The sequence below is a fragment of the Scyliorhinus torazame genome, chromosome 18 (assembly GCF_047496885.1).
Source record: "Scyliorhinus torazame isolate Kashiwa2021f chromosome 18, sScyTor2.1, whole genome shotgun sequence".
Taxonomy (NCBI): domain Eukaryota; kingdom Metazoa; phylum Chordata; class Chondrichthyes; order Carcharhiniformes; family Scyliorhinidae; genus Scyliorhinus; species Scyliorhinus torazame.
In genome coordinates, this window is record NC_092724.1 from 32,123,079 (window position 1) to 32,138,643 (window position 15,565).

At 47.6% G+C, this 15,565-nt stretch overlaps 1 protein-coding gene across 1 annotated transcript in view; it reads right to left on the reverse strand.

Annotated features, from left to right (window-relative positions):
- The window catches only part of LOC140395097 (protein unc-13 homolog A-like), a 522,914-nt gene that overhangs the window by 276,095 nt on the left and 231,254 nt on the right, over positions 1 to 15,565 (reverse strand). The window contains exon 7 of the mRNA XM_072482511.1: positions 10,345 to 10,396. Coding sequence (XP_072338612.1) covers positions 10,345 to 10,396 — 52 coding nt within the window. The remainder of the gene's footprint in view (positions 1 to 10,344; positions 10,397 to 15,565) is intronic.

Sequence of the window (15,565 nt, forward strand, 5' to 3'; positions counted from 1 at the left end):
ATGTTTTTTGGTTGGGGATGGGAGTGCCGCCATGGCGAGGGCCCGAAGGGAGGTCCGCATGCAGGAGGCCTCTTCCGCGCGCACCCACTCGGCTTCTGGCTCCTTGATCCATCCCCTTATTCCCTCGGCCATCGCCGCCCAGTGGTAGAATTGTAGGTTTGGATTTTGTTTTTTCTAGGACCTTCTTTGGGATCCTAGCATCCCCCCCCCCCCCCCCAAAATACGAATGCCATCATTTGTTTTTCCAGCGCTTTGAAAAAGGCCTTGGGGATGTAGATCGGGATGGATCTAAGTAGGAAGAGGTACCTGGGCAGTACGTTCATTTTGATCGTTTGGACTCTCCCTCGTGTGTTTCATCTTTGCAGGTCCTTTTTTACTTCCTCTGTCAGACTGATGAGGTTCTATTTGTGGATCCCTTTCCAGTCATGGGCTATTTGGATCCCCAGGTAATGGAATTTGTGTCAGGCTTGTTTAAATGGCGGTCCCGTTAGTGCTGCCCCCCCCCTACTTGTGGGTGTACTGGGAAGATCTCGCTTTTGCTCATGTTGAGTTTGTAGCCCGAGAAGGCGCCAAACTCTTTCAGGAGCGCAATGATTCCGTCCATGCTGCTCGGTGGATCCGAAATGTAGAGGAGCAGGTCATCTGCATAGAATGAGACTCTGTGCTCTCTGCCTCCCCTTCGGATCCCCCTCCAGCTTTTTGCTGCTCTGAGCGCGATTGCTAGTGGTTCGATCGCTAGAGCAAACAGCAGCGGGGACAGTGGGCATCCTTGTCTGGTGTCCCTGTGCAGCTGGAAGTATCGGGAGTTGGCATTGTTGGTCCGTACGCTCGCCATGGGAGCGTTGTATAGGAGCTTTACCCAGGAGGTGAACCCTGTTCCAAGCCCGAACCGCTCCAGTACCTCTATGAGGTATTTCCATTCGACTCTGTCCAAGGCCTTTTCTGCATCTAGGGAGACGATCACCTCTGGTGTTCTCTCCCCGGAGGGAGTCATTATCACGTTCAGCAGGCGCCTGATGTTCGAGGTAAGCTGTCTACCTTTGACAAAGATCGTCTGGTCCTCTGCGACCACCTCAGGTCTTCTAGCCTTTTGGCTCGGATTTTGGACAGTATTTTGGCATCTGCATTCAGCAGTGAGATGGGTCTGTATGGCCCACATTCCGTTGGGTCTTTGTCTTTCTTAGGTATCAGCGAGATTGAGGCCTGTGCTAGTGTGGGTGGCAGTGTGCTCCTAGCTAGCGAGTCTGTGAAAATCTCCCGCAGGTGCGGGGCCAGTGCTGTCGCAAATTTTTTGTAGAAGTCCGCCGGGAACCCGTCGGGTCCCGGCGCTTTCCCCGCCTGCATGGAGCTAATGCTGTCCATGATCTCTCCCAGTGCTAGTGGTGCTTCCAAGCTCTGAGGTGTACAGCCTTTGGTGAAAGGCCTTGAAGGTTTTGTTGATCTTTTCTGGTTCTGTTTCTGGCGTGCCTCTGGTATCCCTGATTTGTGCAATTTCTCTGGTGGCTGCCTGCTTTCTCAGCTGGTGTGCCAACAGGCGGCTGGCTTTGTCTCCGTGTTCGTATAGGGTCTCTCGTGCCTGGCGGAGTTGGTGCACTGCTTTCCTGGTGGAGAGCAGGTCAAAGTTCCTTTGTAGCTCTTTCCTCTCCGCCAGGAGCTCTACGGTCGGGGCCTCGGAATGTTTACGGTCTACCTCCAGGATGGAGTCGACCAGCTGCTGCCTAGCCGCCCTTTCCTCCCTATCTCTTCGCGCTATGAAAGCGGCAATTTCCCCTCTTAGCACGGCCTTTAGCACTTCCCAGAACGTGGAGGGCGAGACCTCCCCATTCTGGTTGTTCTCTGTGTACTCTGCTATGGCCCGTGATATCCTTTCGTTGAAGGCCTTTGTCAGCTAGTAGGGCGACGTCCAACCTCCATGTGGGGCGTTGGGCCCTGCCCGTCTCCAGCCTCTCGTCCATGTAGTGTGGAGCGTGGTCGGATCGCACAATTGCGGAGTATTCCACTTTGTCTATCCCCGGAAGCACCATTTACCCCACCACAAAGAAGTCAATTCTGGTGTATACGTTGTGTACTGGGGAGAAGAAGGAGAATTCCTTCTCCCCCGGGTGGGCGAACCTCCAGAGGTCCACCGCTCCCATCTGCTCCATAAAGTGACTGAGTTCCCTTGCCATGCTTGAGGTTTTCCCCGTTTTGGGGTCTGTCTTTGGGTCCTGTACACAGTTGAAGTCCCCCGCCATGAGTAGTCAATGCGTCACTATGTCAGGGACTTCTGCCATAGTCTTCTTGATGAAGCTCATGTCGTCCCAGTTGGGTGCGTACACGCTAACTAGCACTACTGGTGCCCCATCCAGGGCCCCGCTGACCATGACCTACCGTCCCCCTGGGTCCGTAACCGTCCTTGTCGCCCTAAACATCGTCCTCTTGCCGATCAATATTGCCACCCTCCTGGCCCTTGTCCCATAGCAGGAATGGTAGGTTTGTCCCACCCAGCCCTTTCTTACCCGCAGTCGGTCCTGCTCTCTCAAGTGTGTCTCTTGGAAGAAGACTATGTCGGTCCTCATATTTCTTAGGTGGGTGAGGACTCTGGATCTCTTCACTGGGCTGTTGAGTCCCCTTACGTTCCAGGTCACTCTCCTGGTGTGGGCCTTCTGTCCCCTCGCTCCTGTGGGATTAACCATACTTACCTGGTGGACGCGCCCCTGCCCTCCGGGGTTTCCCTTTGTTAGGGGGCCGTCCAGGATGGCCGCTGTCACTGCTCTCTCCATGCGGTCGGGTCCCTGCGCTCCGGGGTTTCCCTTTGGCCCAGGGGCACCCGACATGGCCGCCTGTGATATGGTACGAATTAAGTAATGGCATGATGGGAAAACTGATCAATGGGAAGACTGGTCAAAAGGTTTGATACAATATAAGAGAGACTGAAACTACTCATTCCAGCTCGCCAGGCCCAGGTAAAGAATGCTGCCCTAACCATTTTCAAACTAGTCTGGCCGTAGGCCAACTCTGCATAACTTGAAGTCTGAAAATATCAGCGAAGGTCGAGCCATTCCAAAACACCGGACCTCGGCAACTCCTGATAAAACTAACTCGTCATAACCCAGGGCCGTAGGAATTTAAAACAAAGATAAGTTCAGGAAGAAACAAGTCTATTCCGACCTTTCAATGTTCCCTCCGAGGACTAAATAATGGTATGAGTGATATGACCAAACATGGTCTGGTCTTTGCTTCCGTTTGTATTTCCGATCAAACTCCTGACCATACTGTTGTCACATAATCTTAATAAAGATAATGTATAAATATTGAGCTAATTCTCCGTGAAAGTGCAGAACTTGTGAAAGACTGAGCAGTTTTGTTGATTGCTCTCTGACTTCAAGTTTCAGCCATTACTGCATGCAGTTGTTTTCAAAAATAAAGCTTGTTATTCTGTCTTAACAAGTGTGTTGTATCTTTCTACTACAGAAGCGGGAAAATATTGACTTTGACACGCCCACTGTGCGTCCGCCATGCGGGTAGTCCCCTGCACTCTGGGGTCTACCTTCGCCCAGAGAGCGTATTGGGTGGGTGCTTGCAGCGATTCCTTGTTTCGAGCCCTTGGTTGTGGCACTTTGTAGCCCTATTTCTTTTCTAACCTTGTTTGTCCCTCCTTCCCTGTGTCCCCCCTCCCCGGTCGCTCCCTCCCTGGGTCCCCCCTCTCCCGGTCTTGCCCTTTTCTCCCCTCTCCCGTATATCCCTCCTTTGTCCCTCTTTCCCCTGTTCCCATCCCCGTTTGCTCTCCCGTCTCTGTTGAGTGGTCCCCCCACCCCCAGCCTGGTGCATTCCCCCCGGTTGGGGGCGCGCTGCGGCCCTGCTTTGTTGCATGCCCCCGGCGCTAGCTTACTTGCTAGTCCGGTGGCCCCCCTCTCGGGAGTTACTGTCTCGCTTCTCCCCTGCCCGGCCTCTGTGGTTTTCTGCCCACCCTTCCCCTATCCTACCTTGCACTCCTCTTGCTTGCTCTCCCTTCTCCGCTACTCTCGTTCCCTCGTGCTGGGGCCTGGCCTCCCACCTGAAGCGGTCCCTCGGGCAGTGGTTTGCTCTTTGTTCAGGGTGCGCTTGCCGTGACGGGTGCGGGGGGGCCTGGCGTTGCCTCACCCCTCCCCTCCGTCGGCGTGTTGTTGCCCCTTGCCAGGGGCCCCTCGTTTCTACCCTCGCTGGTGGTCTTCCAGCCCGTGTTCTTCGACAAACTTGTTTACTTCGCAGGGGCTGTAAAGTAGTATTCTCTTTCTTGGTACGTGACCCAGAGTTTCGCTGGGTACAAAATACCAAAACGCACTTTGCTCTTGTGAAGAGCTGCTTTCGCTCTATTAAACTCGGCCCGTCTCCTGGCTAGGTCTGCCCCAATGTCTTCGTAGATTCTAATGGCGTGTCCTTCCCATTTGCAGGTTCTGTTTTTCCTGGCCCAGCGCAGGATTGTTTCCCTGTCTTGGTAAAGGTGCAGTTTAGCTATAACTGCTCTCGGGTGTTCCCCTGCTTTGGGCTTCGGGTGCAGCGACCAGCATGCTCTGTCCATTTCTGGTGGGTTGGGAAAGGTTTTCCTCCCCACTAAGTTGCCCAGCATCTCGGCCACGTATGTCGTGGGGTTTCTACCCTTGATCCCCGCCGGTAGGCCCACTATCCTGACATTTTGCCTCCTCGAGCGGTTTTCCTAGTCATCCACCCTGCCCTTCAGGCTCCTCTGTGTTGTGCCCAGTCTCGCCACCTCCCTCTCCAGGGCCGTGGTCCGGTCGCTCATGTCAGTCGCTGCTTTCTCCAGCTCCTTAATGGTCGCCTCTTGGGCTTCCAGTTTCTCCCCTTGGGTGTCTGATTTCTCCTCTGCTCTGCCCAGGGCCTGCCGCACCTCCGTCAGGGCCATGGCCATTGCTGCTTGCACTGCGGCCTTTATGTCTGCCCTAGCCTCTGCCTTGTTTACCTGCTGATGTTCCCTCAGCGCATCGGCAAAGACTGCCTTCCAGTTCCAGCTCCCCCCTGGCCCCGGGGGAGACTGCACATGTCTGCCCAGCTCTTTTTGATGTGGCGATACTTCCGTTCAGCCGCTTTGTGCGCTGATTAGCTCGTCTGAACTGGCTCGCCCATTGCCCCGTCTGCCTTTGGTGCCCCTGTTCTATTGTCTATTGTCCTCCCTCTGCTTTGGCTCCCTTCTGGCATTTTTTTCCGCCCTTTTTTTTCCCCCCTTTTCCCTTTCCTGTTTCTTCTCCCCTCCTTTCTCTCCGTTACCACTTTATTTTTCCTCTTTTATAAAATTCTTCTCAGGTGAACTTGTTTTAGGTGAGAAAAAGAGAGGACAAAATAGTGCCAAAAGAATTTTTAAAAGTTTAAAAGTTTTCTTTTCAGAGTTTTGTTTTTGCAAAAGTTATTTTTTTCTTCCTTTTCCCTCACTCGCCCAGGTCGAGAGAGAGGCTTCTGGTCGGGAGTCCCTCTTTGTTCCTGCCTCGTGGTGGTCGCCGCCAGTGGGGGGGTGGATCGGTCGGTCGGTCCCCGCCTCGTTCCCCGCTGCTGTCGCCGCTGCTTGGTCCGGGCCACCGCTCGTCGCACCCTGTGCTCTCCTGCTGGGCGTGGGGGTGGGGGAGTCGTCGGTCGCTCCTCTGTTCCTTCCTCCATGCAGGTTCGGCCCCCGCTTCGGTCTGGGCCGCCGCTTCGGTCCTGGCCACCGCTTGTCCTGCCCTGCGCTCTGCTGCCGTGCTTGGTGGTGGTGGTGGGGGGGGGGGGGGGGGGGGAGAGAAATCACTCCGCTCCCAAGGGCCCAGTTCCCCTGCTCCCGATTTCGCGGGACTTTAATTTTTATTTTATTTTATTTTCCCGGAGACTTCCTGAAATAGCCCCGACTTCGTGGACCTGCGGGAGCCTTTTTGCTGTGACCGCTCCACTCACGAACGCCACCGGAAGTTGCATGGTTCTGTTTTGAACTATCCAAACATATAGTGCTGCGAATTCTGCTTGGTTGTATTCCTGGAGGTTATGTTACATGTCACATGGGGATCAAGGGTTATGAGAAAATATCAGCCATGATTGAATGGCGGAGCAGACTCGATGGGACAAGTGGACTAATTCTGCTCCTATGTCTTATGGTCTTATGTATCACTTAATTCCAACTACCATCCCAGTCGAACAGCCTTATTTTTGCAATCTCCAATATATTTACAATGAATAAATCAGTGTTCAAAACAAATGGAAAATAAACGATTGAATTATTTAATACACCTGGGTTGTTTGCAGCAGTGCCCAGATTAATCTTTAATTCCTAGAGATTCCAAGGCAAGCCTGGAGGGTTGGCAATCGTACAAACTCAATGAGCACAACCCTACAATGGTGTCTGTTCCCCTCTCACTTGTTTCTCTTGAGGTATCCAAAGCTGTAACCTTGGCTCAATCTTCTTTAACGACATTCTGCTCCTCAGCGCCGCTTTGCACGGGATCAGCTTCCAGATATTTACAGTAATGACAGACCGCTCTACGACACCATTTCTTTCAAACCTTCAAATTCTTCCAACCTGACAGAATGTCAGATCCTGGATGAGGTACTATCACCAAGACATTCTGGCCCTGCCACGGTGTGTGGCAGATACAGTGATCCATTTGAATCCCCATGGATTTCGGTGGGACTGGGAGATTCTGCCAGGGATCCAGAAAATCTTGTCCAATGTCTTGCAGTTTGTTGGGAAGATCATTGCCTTTTGTCCTCACCATAAACTCCAGTACCTTACTGCTGGCCTGCGTGCCTCTTCAGCCACTCTTCTAGTTGAACCTTACTATTTGTAACCATGGTTGACCCCAAGCTGAGTTTTAAACTTTCCCATCAACAAGAAGGCTTACTTCCACTTCTGCAACACCAGCTGCCTCCTCTCCCATGCCTCAGTCCATTTTTGCTGAAATTCCTGCTGATATTGCATCATCTCAAGACTGAACTATTCCAATGTTCTCTTTGCTGAACGCCATTGTCCACCAAACAAACATCAGTTTGTGCAATTGTTTTCAATTCCTGTTCTGAGTTACAATGTAGACCACAATACCCTTTTCTTTGCTAATCTACACTGGTTTCCATTCACCCAACACTGGCTGGAATTCTTTGCTCCTGTATTTTTCGGGTAGGTTTGACGATTGGAGCGGAAAATCTTGCAAGAGGCCCAAATCACATTTTACTTCAGTGGGAAGTCGCACCATGATTTTCCCCACCCCCTGCCAATGACATAATGGGAATCCCAATGTTCAACATCCGGAACACCACTATAATAAATTTGAATCTCATCATCAGGCCTCTATGTCTGGTCATCCCCACCTGAGCCCCTCTGGAAGGTCTGTCTGTCAAGCGCACATTTTGGGAGATCAATGGATTATCTAATCGGGGGGGATTCCATTTTTAAAGGCTGCCCTGATCTTCTTGAAAAAAACTAAGTTGGTGTCAGGGTGGGCTCTGATTGAGTGATGTCCTGGGACCCAACCCTTGTAGCCTTTGTACTATGTTCCTAACAATATAGTGGAGAAAGCCACCATTAGTGCTGCTGTAGGTGGAGAAAAAGGTAAAATGTCACCCACTACATTTTGGTCAGTTAAAGCCTCCAAGTTCTACCTTCTGGAATTTCAGCCCTCCAAGTCTCTGCTTTTCTTCCTCCAGATAAAATATTATTTTAAATATGATCTTGTCAACCTATATTTTGTCAGCCTCTCCTAATCTGTTCCCTCCTGATTCTACGTCCGTTTCCGTATACCTAGTTGTTAAGCAGTTCGATGCTGTATAAATTCATGTATAGATGCTGTTTCAATCAATGACGTGAAATTACTGATAATCACTTCACTTATTGACACTTGTTCCTGCCCTGTCCATATATCAGATGAATGGTCCTTGATGCATGTGTCTCAAGGATTCAATTAATGATTGTATTTCATGAAGGAATTTTAATAATTTATAAGTTTAGGACCAAGTTCCAAATGCAGCTCCCCAAAGTCTTTCCAGTTCACAGTGGCAAGTGGCTTTTCCCACTTGTGGGATAAAATGTTAATTACTATCACCAGTCTTGAGTTTTAGCTAATTTGCACTGGATATGACAGGGAAATCCAGCTGAAACCAGTCAATCCAGTGCAAAGGTTACACCAAACAAAGACGGAGTTTCCACTATCTTAATAGTCATTCATAAACATTGCACTTGAAACCAAACTTGTCCACACCGCCAGATTGAAACAATGAAGGTGATGATTTGTGCCAATTGAAACAGTGGCCATTTGAGGAAGGTCTTTAAATTCAGCTCTTTGGGGGCACACAGGTACTAGTAAGTATATTTTTAAACTTTTCACGTACTAACTTTAATGACTCAGAGGAGGCAAGCAGTAAGCGAACATGGATTTATTTACACTATTTACAATGGTCTGTATAAAGCAGCATATCGCTCCCAGTACAATCCTAGCTGGGAGGATTAACCACACCAGGCCCTGTTTTGCTTTTATGTTAGCTCATAATGAGCCCAGGTGGATGGCCTCCGCCTCTACCTGGGAAAATCGTACTCCACGAATCCCATGGGGAGATCAATGACGGTTTCTCCGTGGTCCTCGTAGGGGTTATGCCACTAACAAATATTTAATTTACTAATAATCTGGTTAATGTACACCAATGAAACTGTTAAATGACTCAGTTATGTTTTTAAAGTCATTTTACGGATTTAAAACTGGGTTATTTACAGCTGGATTGTGAGAAATCCATTTTCAGCTGTATTAATACAACTGTATTAGATAACCACTCTTAAATACACCAATATTTTATTCAAGAAATAAAATTATTGCCAATTTCACTGGTTCATGAAAGATTTTTAAGTTTGTGATTATGCTAATAAGTTTGAACAGGCGCTTGAACCATCACATCATTTCAGAAAAACAGCACAGTTTGTGACCAGCTTCCTAATTATACCTAAAGCGGAAATTGTACCGAAACATATTTTGTCTTGGGCTACATCAATATGCAAACCTTAAAAAAAAACAATTCGAGTAAATATTGCATGTGAAACAACTTCAGTTATACTGCATATGTGTGGCTGGGTCCGCTTTCCCATAGCCTATATTCAGCACTAAGTTTATTTCCAAGAGAACTAATGAGTTTCCTCAACATACTTTAAACAGACTCGATCTAGGATTCAATCCGGAGTTATACTCCCACCCTCATATCAATGTGCACCTGAAATCAGTTGCACTGAATCCTAACCCTAATCCTGTATAAAATGTCATAGCTTCGAAGAAGAAGCAAGAGACTATTGTTTGCAACACATGACAACACAAAATTGCACAGAATAATATTTCTCAATATATACCTTTCTTTTTGTAAAGTCCTGAAAGGGATCAGTATTGTGATGGATCATGTACATGTCATCACTTTAATCTAAATATCTTTACAACTGAAAGGGGCTACGGGGATAGGTTGTGGGATTGGGCCTAGGTAGGGTACTCTTTCGAAGAGTCGATGCAGATTCTATAGAAGGTCTCCTTCTGCACTGTAGTGATTCTAGAGGGTGCACTGTGGCAGTGGTTAGCACTGCTGCTTCACAGCGCAAGGACCCGGTTTCAATTCCAACCTTGGGTGATTGTCTGTGTGGAGTTTGCACATTTTCCTCATGCCTGCATGGGTTTCCTCCAGGTGCTCCAGTTTCCTCCCGCAATCCAAAGGTATGCAGGTTAGGTGGATTGGCCATGCTAAATTGCCCTTTAGTGTCCAAAGATGTGTAGGTTAGGTGGAGTTACGGGGATAGGTCGGCGGAGTGGGCCTAGGTAGGGTGCTCTTTCAGAGGGTCGGTGCAGACTCGATGGGCCGAATGGCCTCCTTCTGTATTGTAGCAATTCTATGACTCTATGAAGTGCATGAGCTATTACAGCGAATGTGAAAAAAATAGGTCTGAACAGTGGGAACACAAACTGCCCTTCATTGCATTTTATCCAATCATGCCAGATCATGTTAGCGCAATTTGGCACTAGATTACCTTATGTTTGCATCAACTGAAGTATAAGAAAGTATTGAATCAAGGAATCAATACACATATTGGTACTGTTCAGTCACTGTAAAACCAGTTGTTCTGATAGTCTTATAGTAGTGACAATTAGTTTCCAAGTAATTCTATGGCCTTAGAAGTTCCTGAATCAACAACTTAATCATAATGATTTAACTGATTAGTACAGGGTATCTAAAATTACCGATATGCATACATCCCATCTAAACTAAATGACTCCTGTTTTGATTCAATAAAGTAGGGTATGTATTTCTCAGGTGTTAAGAATTGATTATTTTTATTCTGGAAACTAATAACTAGACTTCCAGATAGCATTGGTATTCAGTGATACTTACAACATTGCGAACCTGGAACAGGTAAAGGCCTCTCCCCTTCTTGGATTGCATACTAATTTTAAAAAAAAGGTACCATCAAACCTCAGTATTAAATGCCACACCAGCTTAGACAGTGTACATTAAATGTTAAATCTCTGAAGGCCTTTCATAACATGACATTCACTGTAATTCAGCATACTAGCCCGGATCTTGCAATCATCAACAAGGCAACAATGCTCGGCATTCACTATGATGATATTTGCCCACTAAGCTCGAGGGCTTTTGAGCAGAAACCTGCCCCACTTTGGCATCTGATCAAGTGTGGTGCCGCAATAGGGTATCTGTGAGTAGGGAAAGAAATGGTGAGGGTCCTCAACCCAAGAGATTCAAGAACTTTCACTGTGACATAAGAATATAAGAACTAGGAACAGGAGTAGGCCATCTGGCCCCTCGAGCCTGCTCCGCCATTTAATGAGATCATGGCTGATCTTTGTGGACTCAGCTCCACTCTCCGGCCCGTACACCATATCCCCGAATCCCTTTATTCTTTAGAAAGGTATCTATCTTTTTCTTAAAAACATTTAAAGAAGGAGCCTCAACTGCTTCACTGGGCAAGGAATTCCAGAGATTCACAACCCTTTGGGTGAAGAAGGTCCTCCTACACTCCGCCCTAAATCTACTTCCCCTTATTTTGAGGCTATGCCCCCTAGTTCTGCTTTCCCCGACCAGTGGAAACAACCTGCCCGCATCTATCCTATCTATTCCCTTCATAATTTTAAATGTTTCAATAAGATCCCCCCGCATCCTTCTAAACTCCAATGAGTACAGTCCCAGTCTACTCAACCTCTCGTCATAATCTAATCCCCTCATGTCTGGGATCAACCTAGTGAATCTCCTCTGCACTCCCTCCAGTGCCAATATGTCCTTTCTCAGGTAAGGAGACCAAAACTGAACACAATACTCCAGATGCGGCCTCACCAACGCCCTATACAATTGCAGCATAACCTCCCTAGTCTTGAACTCCATCCCTCTAGCAATGAAAGACAAAACTCGATTAGCCTTCTTAATCACCTGTTGCACCTGCACACCAACTTTTTGCGACTCGTGCACCAGCACACCCAGGTCCCTCTGCACAGCAGCATGTTTTAACATCTTACCGTTTAAATAATAATCCATTCTGCTGTTATTCCTCCCAAAATGGATAGCCTCACACTTGGCAACATTGAATTCCATCTGCCAGACCCTAGCCCATTCACCTAACCTATCCAAATCCTTCTGCAGACTTCCGGTATCCTCTGCACTTTTTGCTTTACCACTCATCTTAGTGTCGTCTGCAAACTTTGACACATTGCACTTGGTCCCCAACTCCAAATCGTCTATGTAAATTGTGAACAACTGCGGACCAAACACTGATCCTTGAGGGACCCCACTAGTTACAGGTTGCCAACCAGAGAAACACCCATTTATCCCCACTCTCTGCTTTCTGTTAGTTAACCAATCCTCTACCCATGCTACCACTTTACCCTCAATGCCATGCAGCTTTAGTTTATGCAGCAACCTTTTGTGTGGCACCTTGTCAAAAGCTTTCTGGAAATCCAGATATACCACATCCATTGGCTCCCCGTTATCTACTGCACTGGTAACGTCCTCAAAAAATTCTACCAAATTAGTCAGACACGACCTACCCTTTGTGAACCCATGCTGCATCTGCCCAATGGGACAATTTCCCTCCAGGTGCCCCGCTATTTCCTCCTTAATGATAGATTCCAGCATTTTCCCTACAACCGAAGTTAAGCTTACCGGCCTATAATTACCCGCTTTCTGCCGACCTCCTTTTTTAAACAGTGGTGTCACGTTTGCTACTTTCCAATCCTCTGGGACCACCCCAGAGTCTAGTGAATTTTGATAAATTATCACTAGTGCGTTTACAATTTCCCTAGCCATCTCTTTTAACACTCTGGGATGCATCCCATCAGGGCCAGGAGACTTGTCTACCTTTAGCCCCATTAGCTTGCCCAATACTGCCTCCTTAGTGATTACAATCATCTCAAGGTCCTCACCTATCATATCTTTATTTCCATCAGTCACTGGCATGTTATTTGTGTCCTCCACTGTGAAGACTGACCCAAAAAACCTGTTCAGCTCCTCAGCCATTTCCCCGTCTCCTATTATTAAATCTCCCTTCTCATCTTCCAAAGGACCAATATTTACCTTAGCCACTCTTTTTTGTCTTATATATTTGTAGAAGCTTTTACTATCTGCTTTTATGTTCTGAGCCAGTTTACTTTCATAGTCTACCTTACTCTTCTTTATGGCTTTTTTAGTAGCTTTCTGTTGTCCCCTAAAGACTTCCCAGTCCTCTAGTCTCCCACTAATTTTTGCCACTTTGTATGTTTTTTCCTTCAATTTGATACTCTCCCTCACCTCCTTAGATATCCACGGTCGATTTTTCCCCTTTCTACCGTCTTTCTTTTTTGTCGGTATGAACCTTTTCTGAACACTGTGAAAGATCGCTCGGAAGGTTCTCCACTGTTCCTCAACTGCTTCACCATGAAGTCTTTGCTCCCAGTCTACCTTAAGCTAGTTCTTCTCTCATCCCATTGTAATCGCCTTTGTTTAAGCACAAAACACTAGTGTTTGATTTTACCTTGTCATCCTCCAACTGTATTTTAAATTCCACCATATTGTGGTCGCTCCTTCCAAGAGGATCCCGAACTATGAGATCATTAATCAATCCTGTCTCATTACACAGGACCAGATCTAGGACCGCTTGATCCCTTGTCGGTTCCAATACATACTGTTCCAGGAAATTATCCCGGGCACATTCTATAAACTCCTCATCAAGGCTGCCTTTACCAACCTGGTTACACCAATCGATATGCAGATTAAAATCTCCCATGATAACCGCTGTACCATTTCTACATGCATCCGTTATTTCTTTGCTTATTGCCTGCCCTACCATCCTGTTACTATTTGGTGGCCTATAGACTACTCCTATCAGTGACCTTTTCACCTTACTATTCCTGATTTCCACGCAAATTGATTCAACCTTGTCCTCCATAGCACCAATATCATCCCTTACTATTGCCCGGATGCCATCCTTAAACAACAAAGCTACACCACCGCCCTTACCGTCCATTCTATCCTTTCGTATAGTCTGATACCCTTGGATATTTAACTCCCAGTCGTTAACCATGTTTCAGTAATGGCCACTAAATCATAGTCATTCACGATGATTTGCGCCATCAACTCATTTGAAATGAAATGAAATGAAAATGAAATGAAAAGAAAATCGCTTATTGTCACAAGTAGGCTTCAAATGAAGTTACTGTGAAAAGCCCCTAGTCGCCACATTCCGGCGCCTGTTCGGGGAGGCTGTTATGGGAATTGAACCGTGCTGCTGGCCTGCTTGCAAAGCCAGCAATTTAGCCCTGTGCTAAACAGCCCCTATTTACCCCTATTTCGTATACTACGAGCATTCAGGTAAAGTACACTTTTGCTGTTTTTTATGTCTTTGTTATGAATCCTAACACCTTGATCAGTAACTTTTCGCAATTTATTTTTCCTCTTACCCTTACTCCTAATTTTCCTTGTCTTTGAACCCATATCGCTACATAATAACCTGTCACGTAACCTGCTGCCTTGATCTCCATTAACCATTATACTGTCCATAGCTTTACACTTCCCTTCCCCCAACTTGCTAGTTTAAAGTCCTTGTGACCAACCTATTTATCCTATTCGCTAGAACACTGGTCCCAGAATGGTTCAGGTGAAGACCGTCCCAACGGTACAGGTCCCTCCTCCCCCAGTACTGATGCCAATGCCCCATGAAATGGAATCCCTCTTTCCCGCACCACTCCTTTAGCCACGTGTTAACTTCCCTAATTTTCTCAACCCTATGCCAATTGGCACGTGGCTCGGGTAGTAATCCAGAGATTATAACCCTGGAGGACCTGTTCTTTAATTTAGTCCCTAGTGTTTGATAATCCCCAAACAGGTCCTCTTTACTAGTCTTACCTATGTTGTTAGTCCCAACGTGAACCACAACACTGGATCCTCCCCCTCCCTCTCCAAAATCCTTTCAAGCCGATCAGAGATGTCCCTCACCCTGGCACTGGGCAGGCAACATACCATGCGGGACTCTCAATCTGGCTTACAAAGGATGCCATCAATCCCCCTAATTATAGAATCCCCTACAACTACCACTTGTCTTTTTGCTCCCTCCTCTTGAATGGCTTCCTGTACCACGGTGCAGTGGTCAGTCAACGCATCCTCCCTACAGCCCTCTTCCTCATCCACACAGGGAGCAAGTACCTCATACCTGTTGGACAAGGTCAAGGGGTGAGGCTCCTCAACTCCTAAACTCAGGATCCCCCTACCTGCCTCCCTTGCAGTCACACCACTCTGTCCCTGACCACTGTCCGAATTAACAGTACTTATTCTACCGGGTGTGACTGCCTCCTGAAACAAAGCGTCCAGGTAATTTTCCCCCTCCTTGATGTGCCACAGTGTGTGCAGCTCGGTCTCCAGCTCATCAATTCTGAGCCGAAGTTCCTCGAGCAGCCAACACTTGCTGCAGATGTGGTCACTGACGGTCTCAATGGAATCCACCAGTTCCATCATCATACAGCAACAGCACATCACCTGTCCAGCCATATTCAACTAGTTAATTAATTTAAATAATTTAAAAAATATTTTTATAGAACCTCAAGGATAAACCCGAACACCAACAAAAACACAGCCCTCTCTCACCACTCACCCAAACTCAGTCACTCACCTAAACTCAGATGCACTCTGTTCCAATCAGCACTCAGTCACTCACCTAAACTCAGATGCACTCTGTTCCAATCAGTACTCAGTCACTCACCTAAACTCAGGTGCACTCTGTTCCAATCAGCACTCCGTGACTAAAGGCACTCCTGCCACACGTTTTGTGCACTCACCTCTCCCAGCACTGTCCTGGCTCTCTCTCCTCCCGGCTCTCTCCTCTCGCGCTGTTTTCGCTGCCCCGGCTCTCTCTCCTCCCGCGCTTTTTAAATCTCCCGGCTCTCTCCTCCCACGCTGTTTTCGCTGTCCCGGCTCTCTCTCCTCCCGCGCTTTTAAAATCTCCCGGCTCTCTCCTCCTGCGCTGTTTTCGCTGTCCCGGCTCTCTCTCCTTTCACGCTGTTTTCGCTGTCCCGGCTCTCTCTCCTCCCGCGCTTTTTAAATCACCCGGCTCTCTCCTCCCGCGCTGTTTTCGCTG